At 40.6% G+C, this 21929-nt stretch overlaps 1 protein-coding gene across 2 annotated transcripts in view; it reads left to right on the forward strand.

Annotated features, from left to right (window-relative positions):
- The window catches only part of SEMA6C (semaphorin 6C), a 71420-nt gene extending 50207 nt beyond the window's left edge, over nt 1–21213 (forward strand). Inside the window, exons 7-20 of one of the 2 annotated variants that reach the window (XM_053474753.1) lie at nt 2465–2566; nt 2813–2900; nt 4761–4904; nt 5301–5389; nt 6240–6457; nt 7180–7311; nt 7394–7549; nt 7748–7921; nt 8534–8671; nt 10138–10215; nt 10442–10494; nt 11361–11411; nt 14019–14165; nt 18686–21213. In XM_053474753.1, the coding sequence (XP_053330728.1) occupies nt 2465–2566; nt 2813–2900; nt 4761–4904; nt 5301–5389; nt 6240–6457; nt 7180–7311; nt 7394–7549; nt 7748–7921; nt 8534–8671; nt 10138–10215; nt 10442–10494; nt 11361–11411; nt 14019–14165; nt 18686–19929 (2814 nt within the window). In that variant the 3' untranslated portion in view covers nt 19930–21213. The remainder of the gene's footprint in view (nt 1–2464; nt 2567–2812; nt 2901–4760; nt 4905–5300; nt 5390–6239; nt 6458–7179; nt 7312–7393; nt 7550–7747; nt 7922–8533; nt 8672–10137; nt 10216–10441; nt 10495–11360; nt 11412–14018; nt 14166–18685) is intronic. The other variant, XM_053474754.1, reaches the window with a different exon arrangement.
- Nucleotides 21214–21929: the final 716 nt, after the last annotated feature.

A 21929-nucleotide genomic window follows, 5' to 3' on the forward strand; every position in this document is an offset into this window, starting at 1 on the left:
GATGACTCCCACATACAGAGGAGAGAGCAGTACACTATTTAGCCTGAACTGTTTGCTTTTGAAATGTCTGTTTCAAAACACCACATATTTTTTTTTATATAAATCTCTCACAACTCGGCAGGGCTGCACTTCCAAAGGCACTGTATATCATTACTGAGTTAAAAGCACTGTGACCCTTTTCAATGGACAGCAGTCCAACTGTGACGCTTTGGGTACTCAGAACATGAATTTCTAAAATGTAGCATCCAGTCTGCTCAGAGAGAAAAGTTATTTGTGAAGGTGTCGCAGAAAACAAACAGCCAAGGATTTTCTGTGTGCAGGAAGAGTGTAACTGGGCAAGCAGTAGTCAGTGTGTTATATATGTGATGCCATCAGAGCCATTGTTACACCATGAATCCAAGCCGCTGGTGTGCCATCAGCCTCATAATAGTGACAAAAGAAATGTGGCTCCTCAGAAACAGTTCATTACAGCCTGTAGATCACTTCTAGAACACTCTGATCTTATTATGGTACTGAAAGTTCAGTGGATTCTTGCACATTCTTGGTTTGGCCCTAAGACCACATTAATAATTTATCTTCAAGCCATTTCCTATAAATTAGACATTATCCTGTTTCCTAAAATAGTGCACCCTGGCCAATTAGCTGGACACCAAAATGGTCTCTTTTATATGATCCTCAGCCAGTCCCTTCTTTACGATGCATTTTCCATGATGTCCTTGGTAACCCATGCTTTCTCTCTTTGCTTCAATAAGGCTTATTTAACAGAAAACTGTGTTGTCCATCATGATGTTGCTGGAGAGCATTATACAAAATTTACTTTGAATGGCCCACCCATTTAAAGGAAAATTGTTTGTGATGGATGTGTTCACAGCCCTATGTGTGCAGTCTAACAGCGACGTGGAACAGTAGCCACTTCCATATAGCAATGACACCGTGAGCAGGGTACAGCAAATATATTCACGACCTGTGTCAATATCCACACAGAGATCGGATGGAGGACATTAGTTCATAAATTGCGGTATCTTCAGTAGAGCAATATGTTGATCTTCAAGAAACTACTGGACCACAACCTTTGGAAGGTCTTGTCATCAGTCCAAATAGCACACAAGACTAACGTTATGATTCACTGTTGATGGTTGACTTAACACAATTTCCATAAACTCATCAAAACATATCTATTTTCCCTTTGTTTTTGTTTTTTTGTTATTCTTCAAATTAATGGGGATTGAGGCATTGAGTAACCTTACTCACCCCGGAGAGAATAAAGATGGTGTTGTTCAATATAAAATGAAATTAGTCTTCCAAGATTTTCTTGTGAAAAGGCTTTCAAAACGTCAATATGATGAAGTGACCTCTGCTGCCTCCAGCATACGCATGAATACAAAGACACAATTGTCTTGGGAAGGAGTCTGATAGATGCCAATGCATCTAAACCTGAATCTAGCCATATCTTCTGTGACGAGATCCTTGTATCACAAGATTTGCCCAAAATACTTTGTTTGGTTTGGTCACATCTTTCCCAGCTACGAGAAGACATATTTCTCATTCAGTTTTGTAATGGAGCATAGCGTAAAACAAGAATAAGGACATTGGATTTTAAAAGTGAACATAATACCAGATAATTGCGCTTTTGGGCTCTTGCTGTCACTATATTATTTGTACTCTGGCAGTGCTTTGTCGCGGCTTTCTCTCTGACAGCATTTGAACACAGAGACTTAGTTGCTGAGTAACTATATTATAATAAAAGGGATGTTTTTATCCAGTCCTCTGAAAAGTAAAAGCTGATGAAATTTAGAGCTGTGAAACTGAATTTTATTTCTCAAAAACTTACATTCTATAAAGAACCTACTCCCTCAGATCTCCAAAATGCCAATATAGAGTATATGACATTACCAATAGTGTAGAAATCACTTTCCTGAATACATTCCCATTAGTGAAGAAATAATAACCCCTTAATAAAACTTAATATATGTCTGTGTGAATATCGTTTGTATATAAACCATTGCATGTGTTTATTGTGTTACTAACACGTGTAGCAGTGATGACACCTTTAAAAGAGTCTGATGGTGTGCATAGTACAGCTGGGTACAGTAAAGAGATGAATCTGCTTGGGTGTATTCACTTCAGTTTTGTTGCTGTGAGAGTCGTGTTGGACGTTGAATTGAAAGTGTTTCAATTCCAAAGAATTTGCCGCATACCATAAAGTTCTGTAAGGCTGTACAACCTGACCACCGGCGCTACTGACAACAACTTACAGAATCTACAATCAACTCTATTTTAGATTCAGCGTGACAGGAGACTTGCAACATCTTGTTCAACAATACTAAACCCAACATGAAAAGAATCCATCTTGTTATAAATAGACTAGTAGTTTGACATGCTTATCTTCCATAGGTTAGAAAGTGTTTTAATCACGGCAAACATCCCACGGTGTCTTAACCTTCACAGTCTTTGTCACCCATAGGACGAGTGCTACAATTACATCAAGGTGCTGGTTCCCAAGAATGACCAATCCCTCATTGCGTGTGGTACCAACTCTTTCAATCCTATGTGTCGGATCTACAAGGTACGTAAAGGGCACAGCTCTTTGTTTACATACACATATGCACAACGAAATAGCTTATGATAGCTAATATTTAGAACGTTCTAGAATCTAGAGGGCAGTCCTAGAATATGACCAAAAAGGAGCACTATACAGCCACATACCTAGCAGAAGGACTGCATAGAAAGGATCTAGTCAGTGTAAATGTAAAGAAATATACACACTGATGTCTGTATATTAGCCAATAGTCTCTTGAATTAATTTCCTCAGATTAAAACCTTGGATCAAGAAGAAGAATTTAACGGCCAGGCACGATGTCCCTTTGACGCAAAGCAAGCCAATGTAGCACTGTTTACAGGTAAGAGGATGGCACAGTACTGCCCAGGTAAACACCACGAATAAAGATTACTGGTGCTTACTATTAAAACTGTAGGTGGGGCACGGGTAGTAAATGTATAAAATGTACTGACAGTGGGTGGAGCTATCACCAAGCCACACCCATTGTCCTCCTTTGGTTCCTCTAGTGCCTCTTTAAGACTAAAGGGGCATCTAACTCTAAAGTTGCTTCTCCAGAATACTTCAATAGAATCCTTTAAACATGTCCCACAAAACATGTGAGTATGTGGTTCCTGGACCGTCAGCGTTTCCATTATTGTGTCAGCAGATGAGCTCAAATAAAGCTAGACTCATAGGTTTTGCACGCAAAGAAGTTTTTAAGTAATAAAGACGCAGTGTGAATTAATGGAGATTAGTGCTGAGCTGGGCAGTAATCCTTCGTAATCCTTCACTGCACAGTGCCTGGTTTGCAAAAGCAACAGATCCTTTATTTTAACGTATTTTTCAAATTCCGCGTTACATGAGTATTGATGGCGTCAGGATGTGGAATAATCTGTGATACGTCATTTTACCCATTCTGAGCAAATTTCCTCTTCAAACGATGAGGTGTGCAAATTATTTTGAAGTTGTTTATTATTTTTTTAAAATTTTATATTTGTTAGTTCTGGTCTCTTTGGTGAAGCTATATCCATATGCGAATGATTATTATTATTACCAATACGGTGCCATATAGCTCCGTCACAAAATGAACAAAGCCAACAAACATTAACAAAAAAAATAAAAAAATAAAACCTGAATATTATGCCGGCTTGCTCTCAGCAGCAGCTTGCTACAGCCTAGTGTACTCTATTTTGCCTTTGCCTTAGGCTGCCCCGAAAGCAATTAATACGACGAGTGTCCCTTTCAGCTACAAAGATGGATTGTTCCCAGAAATCGATCATTATTCTTCTGCAGGGACCGGCTTGCGACCTCCCAGGCCCATTTTTTGTTTTGATTTATTATTTACAAATCTCTAAAATGATTTATTCCAGTATGTAAATGTCCTAATCTGCTAATGAGCTATTATAGCAATCCATTAACCGCCAATACTTTCAATGTGGTTTTACATGCAGAATGCAGATCTTGTAACAACATTTGATTTGTAATGGCTATTATAAGCAAACAGCAGAAATAAAGCAGGGCTGCTTTCTTTTTATGGCCCAAGGTATGTTTTTTTGCATCTCTATTTTCTTATTTATTTATTAAAAGTGTATAGCTAAAGCCCATGCATTGCCTTTACCCCATTTTCCAGCTGAGAACTGCAATGCCAGCAGATTAGATTTGGCAAACAGATCCCTCGGAGACCTGCAATTTAATAAATATTGGAAACGTTCCAATAGCAAGACTGCATTTCGTTCACAGATACTTAAAAACCTTAGTCTGTGGCCGTGTTTATTTTCCTGAGTGTGTCCATTATAATTCTTGCAGTAGGATGTAGGCACAGGAAATATGAAGATAAATTCCCTGTTCCGGTGTCTCGTTGCTAATGATGTGATTTCACTGCCTTGTTGCCAAAACAAAAAATGCAATTCAATTCAGACAAAAAAAAGGAAGCAGACATAATTGCAACTTAACATCACATCTAGAACCTGCAGCATGTTACCAAGTGTGTAAGTGCCACGCACACAAGCATACAGGGGAAACTTTACTATCTGCGGTAAGTGCAGCCCTCCTGCAAGCCAAATGTATATTGTACCTACTACAACAAAGCAAACGTAAGCTTCACTATGGGTATTACTAACTGACCACTGAGAGGTACAACACTCAAGAGGCTAAGTGGGCTCTCCATGTGATGAAAAGCCTATGGGCCTGACAGTAATTCTTGGGTATTCTTCTTCTCTAGATGGGAATCTGTACTCTGCGACCATGGCAGATTTCCAGGCCAGCGATGCTGTTATATACCGTAGTCCCGGGGAAAAAAGTCCAGGTTCCGGAGAGAAGAGTCCAGTTCTCAGGACGGTAAAGTACGACTCCAAATGGTTAAGAGGTGAGTCTGGCAAACTAATCGATTGTTCTCTTGTTTTATTAAAGTCCAAACATTAATCAGCATGAAATACACAACTATCAGTTTCAAGAAGGTTCAGCATATTTTTAAGATATTTTGATATATTCCACCTTATTTCCTCTGAGCATCACCCGGCGCCTCAGATGCTAAATGCCCCATCACCCATCCAGAGCTTAGCAGTAGCCGTGGGTCAAAAACGGGAAACACAGTAATCAATTTGCACATGTGTGTATTTACACCATTTTTGCATAAGTAAAAAGCTTTGGTCTTTTTCACTTGTGATACAGGGGCTGGTGGGCTGTGATAAGAATATTCATTTAGCAGGCCAGATGTCCACTATGAACTAAACATGAATGGATTCTTCTTTAACCATTACAGAACCTCATTTCATCCATGCTGTGGAATTTGGACAATACGTATATTTCTTCTTCCGAGAGATATCAATGGAATATACCACTTTGGGGAAGGTAAGGAACAATTCATCCTATAAAGGGTATAACGGAAATACAGCAGAACGCAATGCTAAATTGGCAACAGAATAAACCAAGGAAGGAGATGTTTACCAGTAACACCGTCCCTGCAGAGGTGATACAAAACAAGCCAGGAAGACTGACCAGAAACAAAAAAAAGCCATTTGGGTCTAATCCTTCTTTACATTTTTTTGTATTTTTATTTCTAAATTCCAAAACCAAGACTTTTCGAAAAGATCTCCTTTTAAATGGGAGATTGTCAGCTGGAGAAATAGTTATACAGGAATCACATATCACCTGCTGGATAGACTGGATTGATCACAACGTCCTTATCTGTACACCTCTTTTCACCAATAACATTCCAAATTATGATTTCCCACTGCACTGGCAGGTCCTGGGTGACACTGATAAAATATATATTAAAAAAGTGGAAAAAAAGCAATTGAGCGGAGGCGGCTGTAGTTTATCTGACCATCTTGCTGCGGCCAAAGGCCATGCCGGCTCTCTTCACTTCAGGAGTTATGAGAGGAATAAGCAACCTGGGTTTTTTAGAATCAGATAGTCATTATGGGCAACCTCCAGGGACTGAAGAATAATTGTTACTTGTTTTATCTGGGATGTTTGTCAGAGGGTGATAGATCTCTGCTTAACCCTTTGGAGTGCCCAAGAGGTCATCTGTACTTCCTGCCGTCACACATTGGCTGATTAGACGATGGAAGGCCTTTGGTGGCTTCCTTGTAGGGTGTGGTGAATTCATGTAGTGGAATGACCAAAATGGCAGATCACTTGAATGATTGCAGAGAATTGATACTCTGTCCTGTTCTGACGCAATCAATCCTGTTTCTAGGTAACTTTCTCTCGAGTAGCCCGCGTGTGTAAGAACGATATGGGCGGTTCCCCTCGGGTTCTGGAGAGGTACTGGACTTCGTTTCTTAAAGCTCGTCTCAACTGCTCGGTGCCCGGAGACTCCTTCTTTTACTTTGATGTTCTCCAGTCTGTTAGCGATATCCTTACCATCAACAACCGTCCAGGTGTAATTGGGGTGTTTGGCACTCAAGCCAACAGGTGAGATCATAGAGTCAAGTATGTAGCATACATACAAGCAGGAAGAATTTTACTTCAGTAAAATTCATCCAAATAAACCTTAATACATTCTCACATATCTGCCTATTTTCGCTAGAGTTATACTTGTGGATATATATTCCCCAATCAGCTGCAATGTTCAAGTTGGAAAGCCAGACAATTACAGCGGGAAATAAGTGCATATGAAACTGCCAATTACCCCAGCACACAAAAAGAATAACCATGGAACAGAGAAAGAAATAAAACACTTGAACCTATAAATGTATTAGGTGACCAGTGAGGCCCAGTTGGGGGGCGAGCATCTGAAACCGGGTGGTTGAGAAAGTTCACGGGGTGATTTATAGCTGACTTTGGTGCTGAGAGACAAAATGCAATAAAGAAAGGGCAATAAATTAGGAGGAGTTGTAAAGAAAACCCACAGGTGATGGTGTGTGGGGAGGGGGGCATTATATTACAGGGCAGCACTACTGCGAGCCAAGTATCTTCTAAATGAGATATAAATCGTTTTAGATCCCACAGAGAGAATCCAGGCAAAGTAATATTTCTTATCGGTGCCTTAAAATCTGGTCAGGTAGAAATACTGGAGATCGAGTTTAGGAACATCAATGTACATAATCTGATTTTTCCACAGGTTACAGAGGTTTCACATGAGTTTTATCATTATGTTTTATAAAAGAATTTTGATTTTCCCTTGTGCTACACAGTATCACTGGCTCCGGAGTGTGTGCTTTCTACATGGATGATATTGAGAAGGCCTTTAATGGGAAATTCAAGGAGCAAAAGACCACCGAATCTGCCTGGACTCCAATTCCAGAAGACAAAGTACCAAATCCTAGGTAAATGACATCCCTTTAAGTTTTAAGGAAAAGCTGTAGAGGTTTGAGAAGTTTATTCCTTCTTATTCTCTCCTTCCTCTAGACCCGGTTGCTGTGCAGGTGCTGGAGCAGCAGCTTCGTATAAGACATCCAATGATTTCCCAGACGAGACCCTGGCATTCATTAAATCTTATCCTCTGTTGGACGAGGCAGTGCCATCCATCACTGAATCACCTTGGTTCACCAAAACAACCAGCCGGTACAGATCAAAATGCTCTCAATTCTGTGTCTTGATATGAAGTCAGAACGTAGATAATAAGGCTGTAGTTTACTTTAAATATGAAATTTAACAGACTGAAGAAAGAAGTGAAATGTATGGGGATCAGTGAGAAACGATGAGACTGAGTTATATTAGTTAGGCACGTATTTATTTCATTTTTTAATTTTTATTTTCCAGGTTTAAGTTGACCCAGATAGCTGCTGATACCACCGCAGGGCCCGCCGGAAATTACACCATCTTGTTTCTAGGCTCAGAAGATGGGAAGGTTTTGAAAGTCCTTACCAGTACGAAGGAAAACTCAACAGTAGAGACTCTTCTACTGGAGGAAATTAATGTTTACAATCCCACTAAGTGAGTTTGGATTCCACCGGTTTGATGTCATTGTTATAGTTACCATTTAATATTACTGTAATAATGATTAGGTGTCCAGAATCAAGTCCAAAAGAGCCTGAAGGCCTGACCATTTGTGGCTTGACCAGCATTACACATTCACTGGCCTTCCACCAGAAGTAGTAGAGGTTAAGTCTCCATGGGACAGGCAGATTACATGGGCCAAATTGCTTCTGGATGCCAAGAAATTTTTACACAGAGGTTTTTGCAGACAGAAGTGTGGAACCTTTACTTGACAATATGTTGTTATAAAAAAGATAAATATGCCTCTTGTGTATGTCATGTTATTGTCATGGAGGTTAACATGTTGTACAGTGCAGGCTAACAGCAAAGGTGAAATATCTACTGGAGGACAAATAGCTACATCACCCATTTGTACATAAACCTTTTTACATCCTCACTGCGCTTAAAGTATAATAAAATGCACTGTTGGAATGTTATAGATGTGATCAGAGGGTAAATACTAAGCAATTAAGGAAACTATTAGTGTTACGGAAACGGTCCTTGTATTAATTTAAGAGTTCCTTCGGTATTCATGTTTTGGAATGAAAACACGTGTGTTGTTTAATGTAGGTGCAATGTGAAAAAGGAGGACCGAAGGATTCTGGGACTGCAGCTAGACCGTGAAAACCACGCTCTGTTTGTGGCCTTCTCAAGCTGTGTGATCAGAGTACCCCTGAGCCGCTGTGAAACATACGGAACCTGTAGGAGGTTCGTGGGAAACCTAATGTTCCTCACCTGTTTAGAAATAAAGTACCAAAAATCTAACATATTTTTAGAACCGGATGAACACTAAACAGCTTCAGGTTAAACAGTTTCCACATTATTTCCACAGTCTTGTGTCTGGTGAAACTGCATTTTTCGAATCAACCAGGTTTTTGCACCTAAAACATTATCTAAATTAGGATTCACACATGACAACGTGTTCACAGATCTGCAGAGTACAGGGTATCATATCAGCACCTTTCTAGTCTTGTGCTGTTGCTTAGCAACATGTAAACCCAATATATCTAGAGACATGTCCAGAGAGATCTTAACTTGACCTTTAACAAGTTGATGCTCAAAGAGCTGTCAGAAGAAACACAGCTAATTCCAAGTAATATATATATGCATATGCATTACAATTATGTCACACAACAGCTTCTTGCATTTGTATACAAAATGCAACAAACAAGCTACACTAGTCAAAGGGAAAAGGGGAGGCTGGCAGTTCATCTGCTTTAATGGGAAGTATTTTTCCTTTTTCTTCAAATCTGTGATTCCCTACTAGGTTTGGAATAAGTTTAAAAAAATCTGTTCTTAGCTAACCTACCCAGCTCAATAATAATCTCATTAATAAACTCACATCACATGCGAGGATCTCGAGAACAAAGCTACTTTTAATGCACAGAGACTCATTCATTCTCCGCATGCTCATTGACGACAAGAGCCGCACACACAGACCCCCCAACGGCATAATACAGCAGCTTGAATACCCCACTACAAAGTCAGCCACATTAAAAGTCAGACAATACATTTTTACACTGGATCAAGGGGACCCAGGTTGCCCACCAACTTTCTAATTGGCGAGAGGGGAGCCAGGAAATTCTAATCAGGCTGCTTTTATGCAACACATCTTAGCGTGCCAGATTCAACACAGTCAGGGAGCCTCGGGAACACTGCAAAAAGAAAGAGAAGAAAGCATGGGAGCGTGCTGAGCTATGTGTGCATGCCAACGGCAGGTCGCGGCAAATCGGCAGGCTTCCATCGGTACTGGGGACACGGCCATGGTGAAGGAAGATGGTTTATTCTTCTGGGACCACAGTGGAATCCTCTTAACGATTGAGGGAAACTAGTTACCATTTTTTATTTTATCAAATACAAATAGCTGCTCTTTCTTACTTGATTATCTGTGGTAAGAGGCCTGTCGATTCTCTGCAGTAACATTAGCGCAAGCGGACTGCTGTAATGAAAAGGAACCAGCTTTTTGTCTCACAGAAAGAGTGAATGACTGTAGCAAGAATTTTGTTACTATTTCTTTACTTTATAATTTCATGAATTCAGTTTGCACAAAGAACACGCCTATACCAGTCCTGTTTTTGTAATATAACATTATCAGGCTTTACTGTTCCTTTAATATCTGTGGCAAACATAAATCACCTTTTCTTATTGTGATTCCGTATCTTAATATTTCACAGGAGCTGTCTGGCCTCTAGAGATCCATATTGTGTGTGGCTGAAATCCGGAAGCTGCATGAGCTACAAGAGAGACATCAGGTAATGTCCCTTCTGTACTAATTAAAATACCCAACATGTGAATAATATTTCATAGCAATATGAATAATGAAGCTAAATACTTAAAAATTGGTGGAACAGTAACTGCACTCAGTTTGCTAGGTTTAGCATAATTTGTTATAGGGTTATGGATAGATGCATGTAACCCCTATCCTTTTAGACAGAGGAGGCTTCTGTTGTTGTTAAAACTACCGTGTGCTCTTTCTAGGACCGGATATGAGCAGGATGTGGAGCAGTCCAAGCACTGGGGCAGCTGCCAAGGTCAGTAACGTCTAGACACCTTTCTTCATTTAGCAGACAGGACATAGAACAACTTGTAGAACACAGAACGGCCACCGTAATCAAAAATATTAATTCAAAAGCGCTGTAACCTTTTAGCCATTTTTTACAATGCCTCACAAAGTAATGCCCTGGCTTCTGTTACATTTGTCTGATATTTCTGTCTGGCTGACCTGTGATTAGCCAGGTGGAATTATGTGGCCATGACAGCCTGGTAAGGACAGGATGTAAGCGATAAAACTGCTTTATTTCTGTCTTTCCCCTAAGTGCCGTGGAGGATGTTTCGTGTGATGTGTCTCATCTGGTGGAGTCGGGTAATTAGACAATCTCCTGAGTAGCTGGGGTCATGCGCTCAGTACAGTAGGGGATTGTCTATCATGGTACATTTTGTACGATTACACTGGATTTAACTGGCTTACACAACTCTACAAAGCATACTCCACTATTGGAACCACAATCACGCTTATTATTACTACGTTCAATGAACAACCCATGCAACATGAGAACTGAAAACAGTTCGTTTCTCTTATGAGTCTTATCCTCTTCTAAATTTACATTTACTCATTAAACCATTCTCCCCTTTCTAAATGTTTACCATCACTAATTCATAGCAATAAGCCATAATGCGGCGGCCAAAATGAGAGATTTAATAATCTAGTTATTGCAGGTTTGGGTACCTCAAAGCTCTTTTGCCGTGAGTTTTCTCACCAGATGAGTAACTAGAAGAAAGGAGCCCATTGTCCCAAAATGATGGAGTTACCTGCCATATCTCCTTTGTGTTAGAAATGTTATAAAAGAATTTCAGTATAATGCCCTGACGACTGCCCGCTTCTTTTCATATTTTATAGATGTTGTAACAGCTTCGGGAAGCACAGGAGGTGAAAGTGACTCTGCTTACGGTAAGTTTTGCTCCTTCCCCACCTCTTCCTTCTTATTTCTTTTCCGATCAAAAGGTTCCCAGCTTCTTCTTTGAAAAAGGTATTAACTACTCCTTCACTCACACTACTTTATTTGCGGGGATAGGTAACCGGCCAGGCTTACAGGGCAACATAGCAAATTATTATCAATATTGCATTTTGTGGTTAATGCTTATTAACCACACAGCGAAAGGACTAGCGCTTGCATATCAGTGGTGGCACTACAGTTCAGCTATTGCTCTAATGTATTTTCTTTAAAATAAATTCAAAACAAATGTTTCTCTTAAAATAATATCGGATACAGTGATATTTGGAGGATGACTTAAAACAGCCTAGTTAATGGAAAGGTTTGTTTGGTTGACACCGAAACGCTGAACCACCTTATTTTGAGGAATCCAATAAAGGGTCTCTCATATATCTGAAAAATAAATTCATTAGCTAATGCTTACTTACAAGCAGTGGAAGTGATTCGGTATGATTCTGCCTACAATTATTATAACTTTAGCAGAGGGTATAATCACAGGGATGTACTAGTTTAGGACCGCTTTTCTGCCGTGAGCTCCAGATATCTTCTCGCCGACTTTGTGTTCCAATATTTATTCTGAAATAACTTAATGAGGTGCCGAAACTTTCAGAAAGCTAACTTTGTGACATTCCCTCTCATCTTAATTCCCTCTCAACACTAACATTTTCACATTATCTGTTAATGCCCGTCTGTGGAAATTAGTACTTAGGAAGAGTAGGAGAGATATGAAAGTGTCTGATGGTAGTAAGAAAAAAGACACATAATTGGGGTTTCCAGAGCCTTTTCCCATTGATAAAATGTCTATGGTTCACCTATCCGAGGTCCAACTACGCATTTCTGATCCATCTCTGGTTCTGATTCAGTGGTGAGAGCTTGGTCGATTCACCAGTCATCTAAGTGAAGACGTGAAGGCATGGCTTTCTTTTTCATGTAGGATTAGATTATATATTATACTAGTTCTTGTCCTTCGCTAGAGTTTGGATGATTGGTCCATGGCTGACAGTTCTGTAGGCGCATGATGGAGGTTGTGTTCCAAAGACCAGCTGTGGAGTCTCAATCTTACCATCCCGGTAGTACACGCTTGAGCATAATCCCTGTGTGTTATGACCATGGCGAAAGAGACAAGGGGATTGTGCTTTGCACACCTGATATCTATGCAGATAGCAGAATGAGTAATAATTCAAGGGATATCTGCATATCTCCGAATGCAAGCACTTCTTGCTCCAACCACTTCCAATAGCCTCACAGAATATGTATGTATGTATGGATGAGGATTATCCTTGATAACACCGGCCGGTCTATCATTGTACACAAGGTGTAGTCAGACGTTGTCCTACAATTCACATTTGTGTTGAACGAGACAGCTGTTGTTACCCCTCGTGGCTATATGTGAAGACCCAATGTGCCTCCCAGGTCATGCCAACTTTTCCCTGAGGGTTGTAGTTCTGCCTTCTTTCCATGATTGGCAGGTATTATTAGAAGCATTGTATCCGTCTGAGTTATGAACGACTCAATTCTACAGGAATGAATATATATATATATATATATATATATATATATATATATATATATATATATATATATATATACAAACACACACAACACGGCGCCATCAAGGAGAGTAAAATTATATTGCCATTGAAATTCAGCTAAACGGACTCTAAAGTGTATATCCATCCACCCAATTACTCTTACAAAAAGACTTGAAGAATATAATTTATTTAACCCAAAAAAAATTATTCACAAAACTAAAGAACAAAATCAATAATGTTTTGCCTCGTTGTTATATATAATGATGGCACTGAGAAGTGCAATTGTGAGCTGTTGGTATTTACTGTTCCACGTCCAGCCTATTGAGGAATATTTATAATATCGGCTTTTCAAGGCTCACTTCCACAGATCAATAGAAGTTATAATTTTACTTGCGGCTCAGAACATTATTGAAATAGAACATTGTCATGTTCCCAGAGTACTAAATAGCAGCTGTTTTTCACTCCAAATACAACAGACATGATATGTCAATACCCTATGTTGTGTTGTGGTGACAAAGGAGCTTTCTATTGGTTGCCATCAGCTTTTAATACCTCATGTCACATTGGGATTTTTCCCCATGAAGTTATCGCTCCCGTGTTAATAAGTTGTTGATTGGTGGAAAGATAATGCTAGTTCCGTCAAACTTCCAGGAGTTCAAACTTTACATTAAATATCTCCAATACATGTACACAAATTAACAAACAAAAACTACAAGCTACTGGCAGTTTTGTTAAACAAATTTAGCTAGCTAAAAGCTACAATGGCCACGGATATTGTGGAAATGGAGGGGTCCTCAAACATATCAAACTAAATACAAAATGTATATGATACATATAATAATAATCTAAAAAGGTCTTTAGTAACAATGGGTTATACACTCTGGGGAGATACCTAAGCTCTAGCGATACCTACGATGAAGACAGATTTGTACCCACCTAACCCACTCCCCCCAATGAACTGTACCTTGACACTGTTGATTCTGTTGCCTGTCTCTCTGTTTCATGATGTTTTATTTGTCGCTGGTAATTCAGGGAAAGCCCCGCCCAGCAGTGACATCATCATTGAAAGTGTTGCCTCCCTCGGGGAAGTGACTTCAGTGGGGCTTGGCTATACCCCACCAGGTGTGACATCAGACGGTTACTACCAACTTTCTGCCTGGTATACTCTTAAAACCCAGGGTAAGAGAGGCCATTCATTGGTTGAAAGTCCAAGACTCTTGATTTAAATTAACTCCCATTTAGCTTGCTATGTCTAGAGCCGGCTGTGCAGCTATGGTTAATCTAGCCTCTGCTCCACTGATCCTCGGCATAACATCTGCTCCCTTCACTCTAAACTAGTGAAGTATTCCCGTGCTGGTGGGGAGACAGCATGGAGTGTGCGTAGTATTCCATTGCACTCATTACATGTGATAATTTTGTTTGTTTTGCAACCTGTTTGTCTTCTTTGTAGGCTGTTTGTGGATGACTACATAAATTGGTTATAAATAACACAGCTACATATATATATATATATATATATATATATATATATATATATATCACAAACAGACAACTTTTTAGGTCACTGTTATATAACTAGCAACCCCTGAAATGTTTCTAACTTCAAAGTTCTTTCCTGATGCAAGTGAGAATTCGAAAGTCGTTTCTATCAGATGACTTTAGGTAAACGCCAGTAGAATCTGAACACCTTAATGAGGCCATTAATGTTAAGAAGCATGACAAGGTAGATTTGAGCACAGCACAGTCATCAGGTTCCTGTTTCTAGAGTGGGACGTTGTTAAAGCCACTAGTAATTTCTAAAGATGGACATTCTTCACCCGGTGACTATGTGCTCAAGAGTATCTCTTGGTAGCAGAAAACAGCGCCGCAATTTATCCACCCTGACACTTTCTAGGCATTAATAATCTGTAACAGATTATTAATGTCTAGAATAATAATCTGCAACAGAAAAAAAAGACCTTACTTCAGTCTCCTGGCTTCAGGAAAGAAGATACACCTAACAGGCATCTACCTTAAAATGCACAGGTGATTGACCTAGACTGGAGGAGTTTAGGATCTCATGCTCTTGGATCCTTGGAAATCAAGCATGTGCTATTTGTAAATTTACAGTTCTGACGTATAATATAGGATTAATAAGAGACATAAAAAAGTCACTGGATGTCTGTCTCATTGTTTACAAGAGAACCCAGACGATTAGATACCTACAAACAGGACTGGTCAGCAAGTCACTAGAAGTTGGATTAGCATGCTGGAAGCTGCAAAATGACACAACAGCAGTTAAGGGTCCATGACTATCAAGGCCGCACTCAAAAGTGAGCATTATTATTAATTGCAAAAGTTTCCACTGTGAATGGTGGTTAAGTGCAGAGCAATAATAGCCAGAGGCAGGGTGGGGGTCCAGTTCATGGTGACCCTGATCTATCTCTAGGTGGATGTAGGAAAATGGCAAGCTTTAGGTGTTTAAGGTCACGGCTAAAGTACATTGCCTGGAAGGGTCTTCTCACAGAGGCACTCATAGGGTTAAAACTGGGAAAAGAGAGGGAGAGATGAAAAGAAAACCAATTTCCTTACAGCTCCCAGAGAGGAAATTGTTGAAAGTGCAGGGAAGGATTTCAGAAGCTTTTCTAAAGCCAGGCGTGCAAAGATTAGACGTACCCCGTGAGTGCTGGTTGTAGTGCGCGTGTGTAATTGTAATAGCCTTATATCAGTGTGTGTGATTACTGTACCTGCTGGCCCGTCTTTGAAGCAGGCAGCTCATTACCGTACCGCAGCTGCGCACACTCATATTTGATTGGCTTATGCTTTTCATGGCATTAACAGCGCACGGCTCTCAAATGAATGTTTGCCGGTTTGAATTAAGCTGTCTCGGGGCCTGGGGCCCGGCACGCGGTAGGCAGCCTTTTGGGATACAGAAAAGTTGTATTAGCTTAAATCACAATGCCTGGAGAACTACTCGTCAGGCTGAGTGGCAGATTCTTTATACACATAGTGACGGCAGGGCTTTTTAAATATCCCTCTGTGCTATGGCAAAATCAGGCGACCCAACAGTTGACGGAAAAAAAGAGATCACCGTGCCTAATATAAAACAAGAACACAAAATGACATCAAAGCTTCCAAAACAAGTAAGTCTACAGAAACACAGAGAGGCAACTGAATGTCTTTCAAGAATATTAGCATATATATATATACATAGCTTGTGTAAGGGCTCTAACCCGTAGACGCCATTCTGCAATGTCCGCTCAGCGAGCTACATGCAACAATAAAGCCTTTTCAGATCTAGTATGCCAAGGTAAATGGCAATTTCCATCCTCGGCTCCGTGTGTTAAGGGAGACAAGCGCTTACAGTAAGGGTTTTGCGCATTTCTACTAGATGACCTTCTAATTGTCTAATGGCAGAGCTTTTTGTTTAATTAACGACTACCTACATTTGTGGTTATTAAGCGGAGGTATTAATAGCATATCACGCAGGTTACATGACAGGTCTGCCTTTCACTACCGCACCGGATACTACAGAACGTACAAGTCAAATGACTCATTCTAATAATGGGCTGGAGTTGGATATATGCATACAAATTGGTAAATAGACCATCGCCGCTCTGTGATTACAACTGAATTAAAGACTTAGTGCCTCGGGGCGAAAAATATTATATCGCCTACACACACAAATAACATGCATGCTTTCAAAGCTTTATAATATAGATTTAGCAAACAAGCCTTAGCAGACACCGTAAAACAGATTTAGCCTGATTTTTAACACAATTGTTAACCCAAAAAATTCCAGGGTTTTGAGAGCCTCACAGTGTAATCAAAGGATTTTCTTACATGTTTTTATATATATATTAGCAGCAGAAATCAGCGTCTGAATTTCCGTCTTCAAGGGTTAAGATTTCAAGGGTCATTAAAATAGGGACTTAAAATATATATCTATTTTTTATGGTTGTTTCTTAAGTGAGACACCTCTTTGGGGTTGAAAAGTTTTTATGTGGAATTAGATATATAATATATGGTTTGTTTTAGGGCTGCAACTAACGATTATTTTAATAATCGATTAATCGGCCGATTATTTTTTCGATTAATCGATTAATCGGATAAAAAAAAACAATATGCAAATTTTTCGTTTATTTAAAAGAATTTAATGAACTGGATGTTAAAAAACAACTTAAAATTTACATTAACATTCTTATTTTGTTATGATGTAATAAAAAACAATATTTTCAAAGTACAAGAACCCAAACACAATATTTATGAAACAAAATAACCCCAAACATTCTGAAAAGAGGTGGACTATTACTGTTCAAGAAACTTTGCCCCAGCACTTTGCACTTTGCACCCAGCACTTTGCACCCAGCACTTTGCACCCAGCCCTGGCACTTTGCACCCAGCACTTTGCACCCAGCACTTTGCCCCAGCCCTGGCACTTTGCATCCAGCACTTTGCACCCAGCATTCAGCACTTTGCACCAGCACTTTGCACTTTGCACCCAGCCCTGGCACTTTGCACCCAGCACTTTGCACCCAGCCCTGGCACTTTGCACCCAGCACTGGCACTTTGCACCCAGCACTTTGCACTGTGCCCCTGCACCCAGTCTCTAACTCTGCCCTGCACCCAGCCCTGCCCCCACATTCTGCCCTGCCCCCACACTCACACTCTGCCCTGCACCCACTCTGCCCTGCACCCACACTCACACCCTGCCCTGCATCCCCACCCCCACTCTGCCCTGCACCCAGTCTCCCACTCTGCTCTGCACCCACACTCACACCCTGCATCCCCACCCCCACTCTGCCCTGCACCCAGTCTCCTGCCCTGCACCCCCCACCCCCACTCTGCCCTGCACCCCCACCCCCACTCTGCCCTGCACCCCCACCCCCACTCTGCCCTGCACCCACACTCACGAACCGCTCTGTGCGAATGGAGCCACTCGCACAGAGCGAACCGCTCTGTGCGAATGGAGCCACTCGCACAGAGCGAACCGCTCTGTGCGAATGGAGCCACTCGCACAGAGCGAACCGCTCTGTGCGAATGGAGCCACTCGCACAGAGCGAACCGCTCTGTGCGAGTGGAGCCACTCGCACAGAGCGAATCGCTCTGTGCGAGTGGCTCTGTGCGATCCGTGCACATAGACATGAAGAATACTTACCTCCGGAACGCGTCACATCCGTCACGTAGCTAAAAGAAGGCGGAGACTGCAGAGCGTGTAGCAGAAGCGGGGAACGCTCGCGGAGGTAAGTAAAAGGAGCCGAGTGCTCCAACAACGAATTGATCACTCGATTAATCGATAACGGAAATCGTTATCGATGATTTCCGTTATCGATTATTATCGATTTTATCGATTCGTTGTTTCAGCTCTAGTTTGTTTGGCACTATATCTATACACATGCATTCGTTTGTTTGCGTGTTTATTGTTGACTGAATCTTAAGCAGTTCTGCAGCTTCTTTCCTTATATGGTGACATTAATAAAATTGTCATATTATGATATCCTTCATTGGAGATTTCTTGTTTAAGTACAGTTATACAATCACAGAACGGAATGCAGTTATACGCCAGATATTATATTATACATTATAGGTTTGTATTGAAGAGTTTATGTTTTAGATTGAGATAAAAAAAATAAAAAAATCTTTTTTTGTTTTTTTTTTAAAGAGGATCTGTTTAAATGCAACGTTCTTAGTAAGTTCTGTTTGTGTATTCTATTGTCCAGGTGTCCGTCAGGAAGCCGACAGGAAGGAGGCTACCAAGAGTGTCCACTTCACATTTCTCATTGGCTGTGTCTTCGTGGCCTTTGTGGTTGGGGCTATATTCTCTGGGCTCTTTGTCTCTTGCTATTGCAATCACATGTTTCAGAAGAACAAACACATCAGTAAAGATCCTGAATCTAGTCTACAACGCCCCCTCTCTTTGAGAAGCCTGGCAAAGATGAATGGACTCTTAGACAATCAGTCAAAGGAGGGAATGATGGAAGCTACATCTCCAAAGCTTTACACAACACTGTTGCATGGAGAAAAGGAGCAAAAAGCAGAAACAAGCAAAACAGGAGGGAAGGAACATCCAGAACTATCTGGGCTTCCCACGCCTGAATCTACACCGGAGCTACCTTTGAAGAATCTGAAAGCTTTTAAGAACCAATGGGAACGGAATCAGAACTGTAACAATGCAAAAGAAATCCAAGGGAAGAGTCCTGTCTTTCATTTCCCTGTATCAAATTCACAGGTTTTCCAGTTCCCTAGCACTGTGGTGCTCCCAAGCAGTATTCATGGGTATGACCAACCTCTTTCTCCATACGGAGATGAAAAGAAGATACCTAACTCTGAAAGGGCTCTCATTCGGCATTCTCAATGCTATCTTCCAAAAGTGGGTGAGATGACAACCCTAGACGAACTACTTAAACATCTACCAGAACCTAGTGGGTCACCAAGGAAAATATCCAGCATGATGGCCCTTAGCCAACATGCGGTCAGCCCTCATTCACCCATGTCATTCGTTAACAGAGTTCAACCAAAAATCCCTGACACAGAAAGTGCACCTTATTACAGCTCCTCCACACTTCCAAGGGACAGTCTACCACGGAGACTGGACATCCCTCCTGACGTGTCACCCCAGTCCTGCATGGAGAAACAGTCGAGATCTCAGAGGCACTCTTTGTCTTCTGGACATAAACTCATGAACCTAGGCCCAGGTGGACCAATGCTTTCCAGACAACACAGCTTGGGACAAGGTAATAGGCAACCACCACCTCCACTTCTAACAAGGATGCATTCTACTGGTACTCCAGTAACGATGGAAGGCCACAGCGTATACCTTTCTCGACAGCACAGCTACACTGAACAAACACCTATGCAGAGAAACATGGTGAAAAGGACTCTATCCCTTAGGCCCGATATGGCATCCAATGCAGTATTTTTGCCATCCTCACCTGTGAAGGATGGAAATCAGTTTAAGTATTAAAACTGCTCCACCAACTTGAGCACACTAGACTATTTCAGATGAAGTGAAGCAATGTGAAGCAATGTTTTGCCTTTTTGTTTTGAAATGCTCTCACCTAGACCACAGTATCCAACAATCAAGCCGTGCACTATGATTGTCCAAGGACTGAGGTAGAGAGAGGATCTGCATGAAGAAGTATACCACTAAAAAAAAAACCCTATGAACTGCCATGATGCTGACACATGGCAACCAGTGACATTTAGAGATTGGATGACACCACTGGCAAGGTCCTTTTTCCTTATCACGTTTAAACCTCTTCTGAATGTATATGACATGCTCTCACTGATATCCAATGAAATGTAGTATTTTCATGTGCCAAGAGGTTTACGCAAACCCCCTTCCATTGATAGGTGGACACTGGGCGAGGATAAGGGAGCTTTGGACTAAAAGGGATGGTGCTGATGGACTTGAATTATCTGTATCCCTGAGCCGAAGTAAACCATTTCATTGTGCGGTTGAAAAACATGAAAGGATATCTCAAGCGGAATAGATAAGTGTAAATTATTTTATATATACATACTTGTATATATATAGATATATATATTTCACGATATAACTCCATATAAAAGGAGGATGATGTAACCCTACTGTGTAGGGGCAAGACACTTACTGCTATTAATATTACTAAAATTGTATAGATTTAAAAAAAAACAAAATAATTGGAAGACTAGACCGTGACCACCATAACATCCATCACCTTGATGTATCTCACTGTATCCCAGTGTCCTGTTTCATTAAGGCTATTCTTTGCATTGGGTCATTGACTGTGAATTACTCCAAAATTTTGCGTAAAAAACTGCCAGACTATGAGCACTGTGTGCTTAACCAGGTGGATATAGCATGGCGCGAGAGGACTGACCCAAGAGATGCATCTTCTTCAAGGAGCTCATCTAACAGCTGTACCCCAACTGAAAGCAGTTAGCCCAGTGGATAGTCTGTGTACATGTGTGCCTTAATTCAGTCTAGTCTTACGAACAGTGTCATTGTTTAAACACAAATGTGTGTTCATCTTTTTCATTGGGTGTTTCTTCAAGGGTGCTTTTGTCTGGAGGACTGTACGGAACTTGTATACACCTGCTGGAGATTGCCTTCTATGTGTCTGTTACAGACATATATAAAATTCTGGGTGATGTGTGATTTTTTTATTTTATTTTCCAGTATGAGGTTGATGTGTTTTCACAGGTGGAAATGATACACTGTATTGCTGTACTCACGTTGGCTCCTTGGTTTTTAAAAAAAAGAAAAGAGCTTAGAAAGAGCAGCTACGGACCTATAAAAAAATCAGTATATCCAGGATCTGTGCCCAGGGGTAAAGATCATACTAATAAATGATAGCGGAATTTACATCATGGCTTCAAATGAATATAAACTGATTTGCAAGAGGTATATTCAACAATGGTAAAGGTATCCCAAGGAAAAACTTTTATCCGTCTGTCTAACTTGGGTACTTTGTTCAGTGAGTTCCCCCAAAGTGAGTTCCAGAACAGAGACCTAATTAAAATCAACAGGCACTCAACACTTTCACTGCACTCTGATGAGCTAGTGAATAGACTTGTAAAACCTTCGAAATAAAAAAAAAATCTACAAATCTTATTAAAATTGGTAAATATATAGAGGGAGGGGTGTCCATGTACCAACATTTAACTACACCATTGATGTTCTTAGCATATAAATGACAAAACAGTGTTATTTCTCTCTCTCTCTCTCTCTCTCTCTCTCTATATATATATATATATGTGGGATGGTTTCTACCCACCATCCACATCTCACTTTAGACATATCTTTGGGTAACTAGAAGGGGCTACAGTTTTGTACGCATACATTTCCTAAATAATAACAACTCGTCTGTCCTTTCTCGGCCTGGGTCCACCAACAGCGCAGGATGTGAATTTCACAGACACGTTGATTAAACTGACACCAAGTGCTACTGTTTCCCAAAACTGTCTTGTGTGTTACATGCA

Source organism: Spea bombifrons, chromosome 9 (genome assembly GCF_027358695.1).
Source record: "Spea bombifrons isolate aSpeBom1 chromosome 9, aSpeBom1.2.pri, whole genome shotgun sequence".
Lineage (NCBI taxonomy): Eukaryota > Metazoa > Chordata > Amphibia > Anura > Pelobatidae > Spea > Spea bombifrons.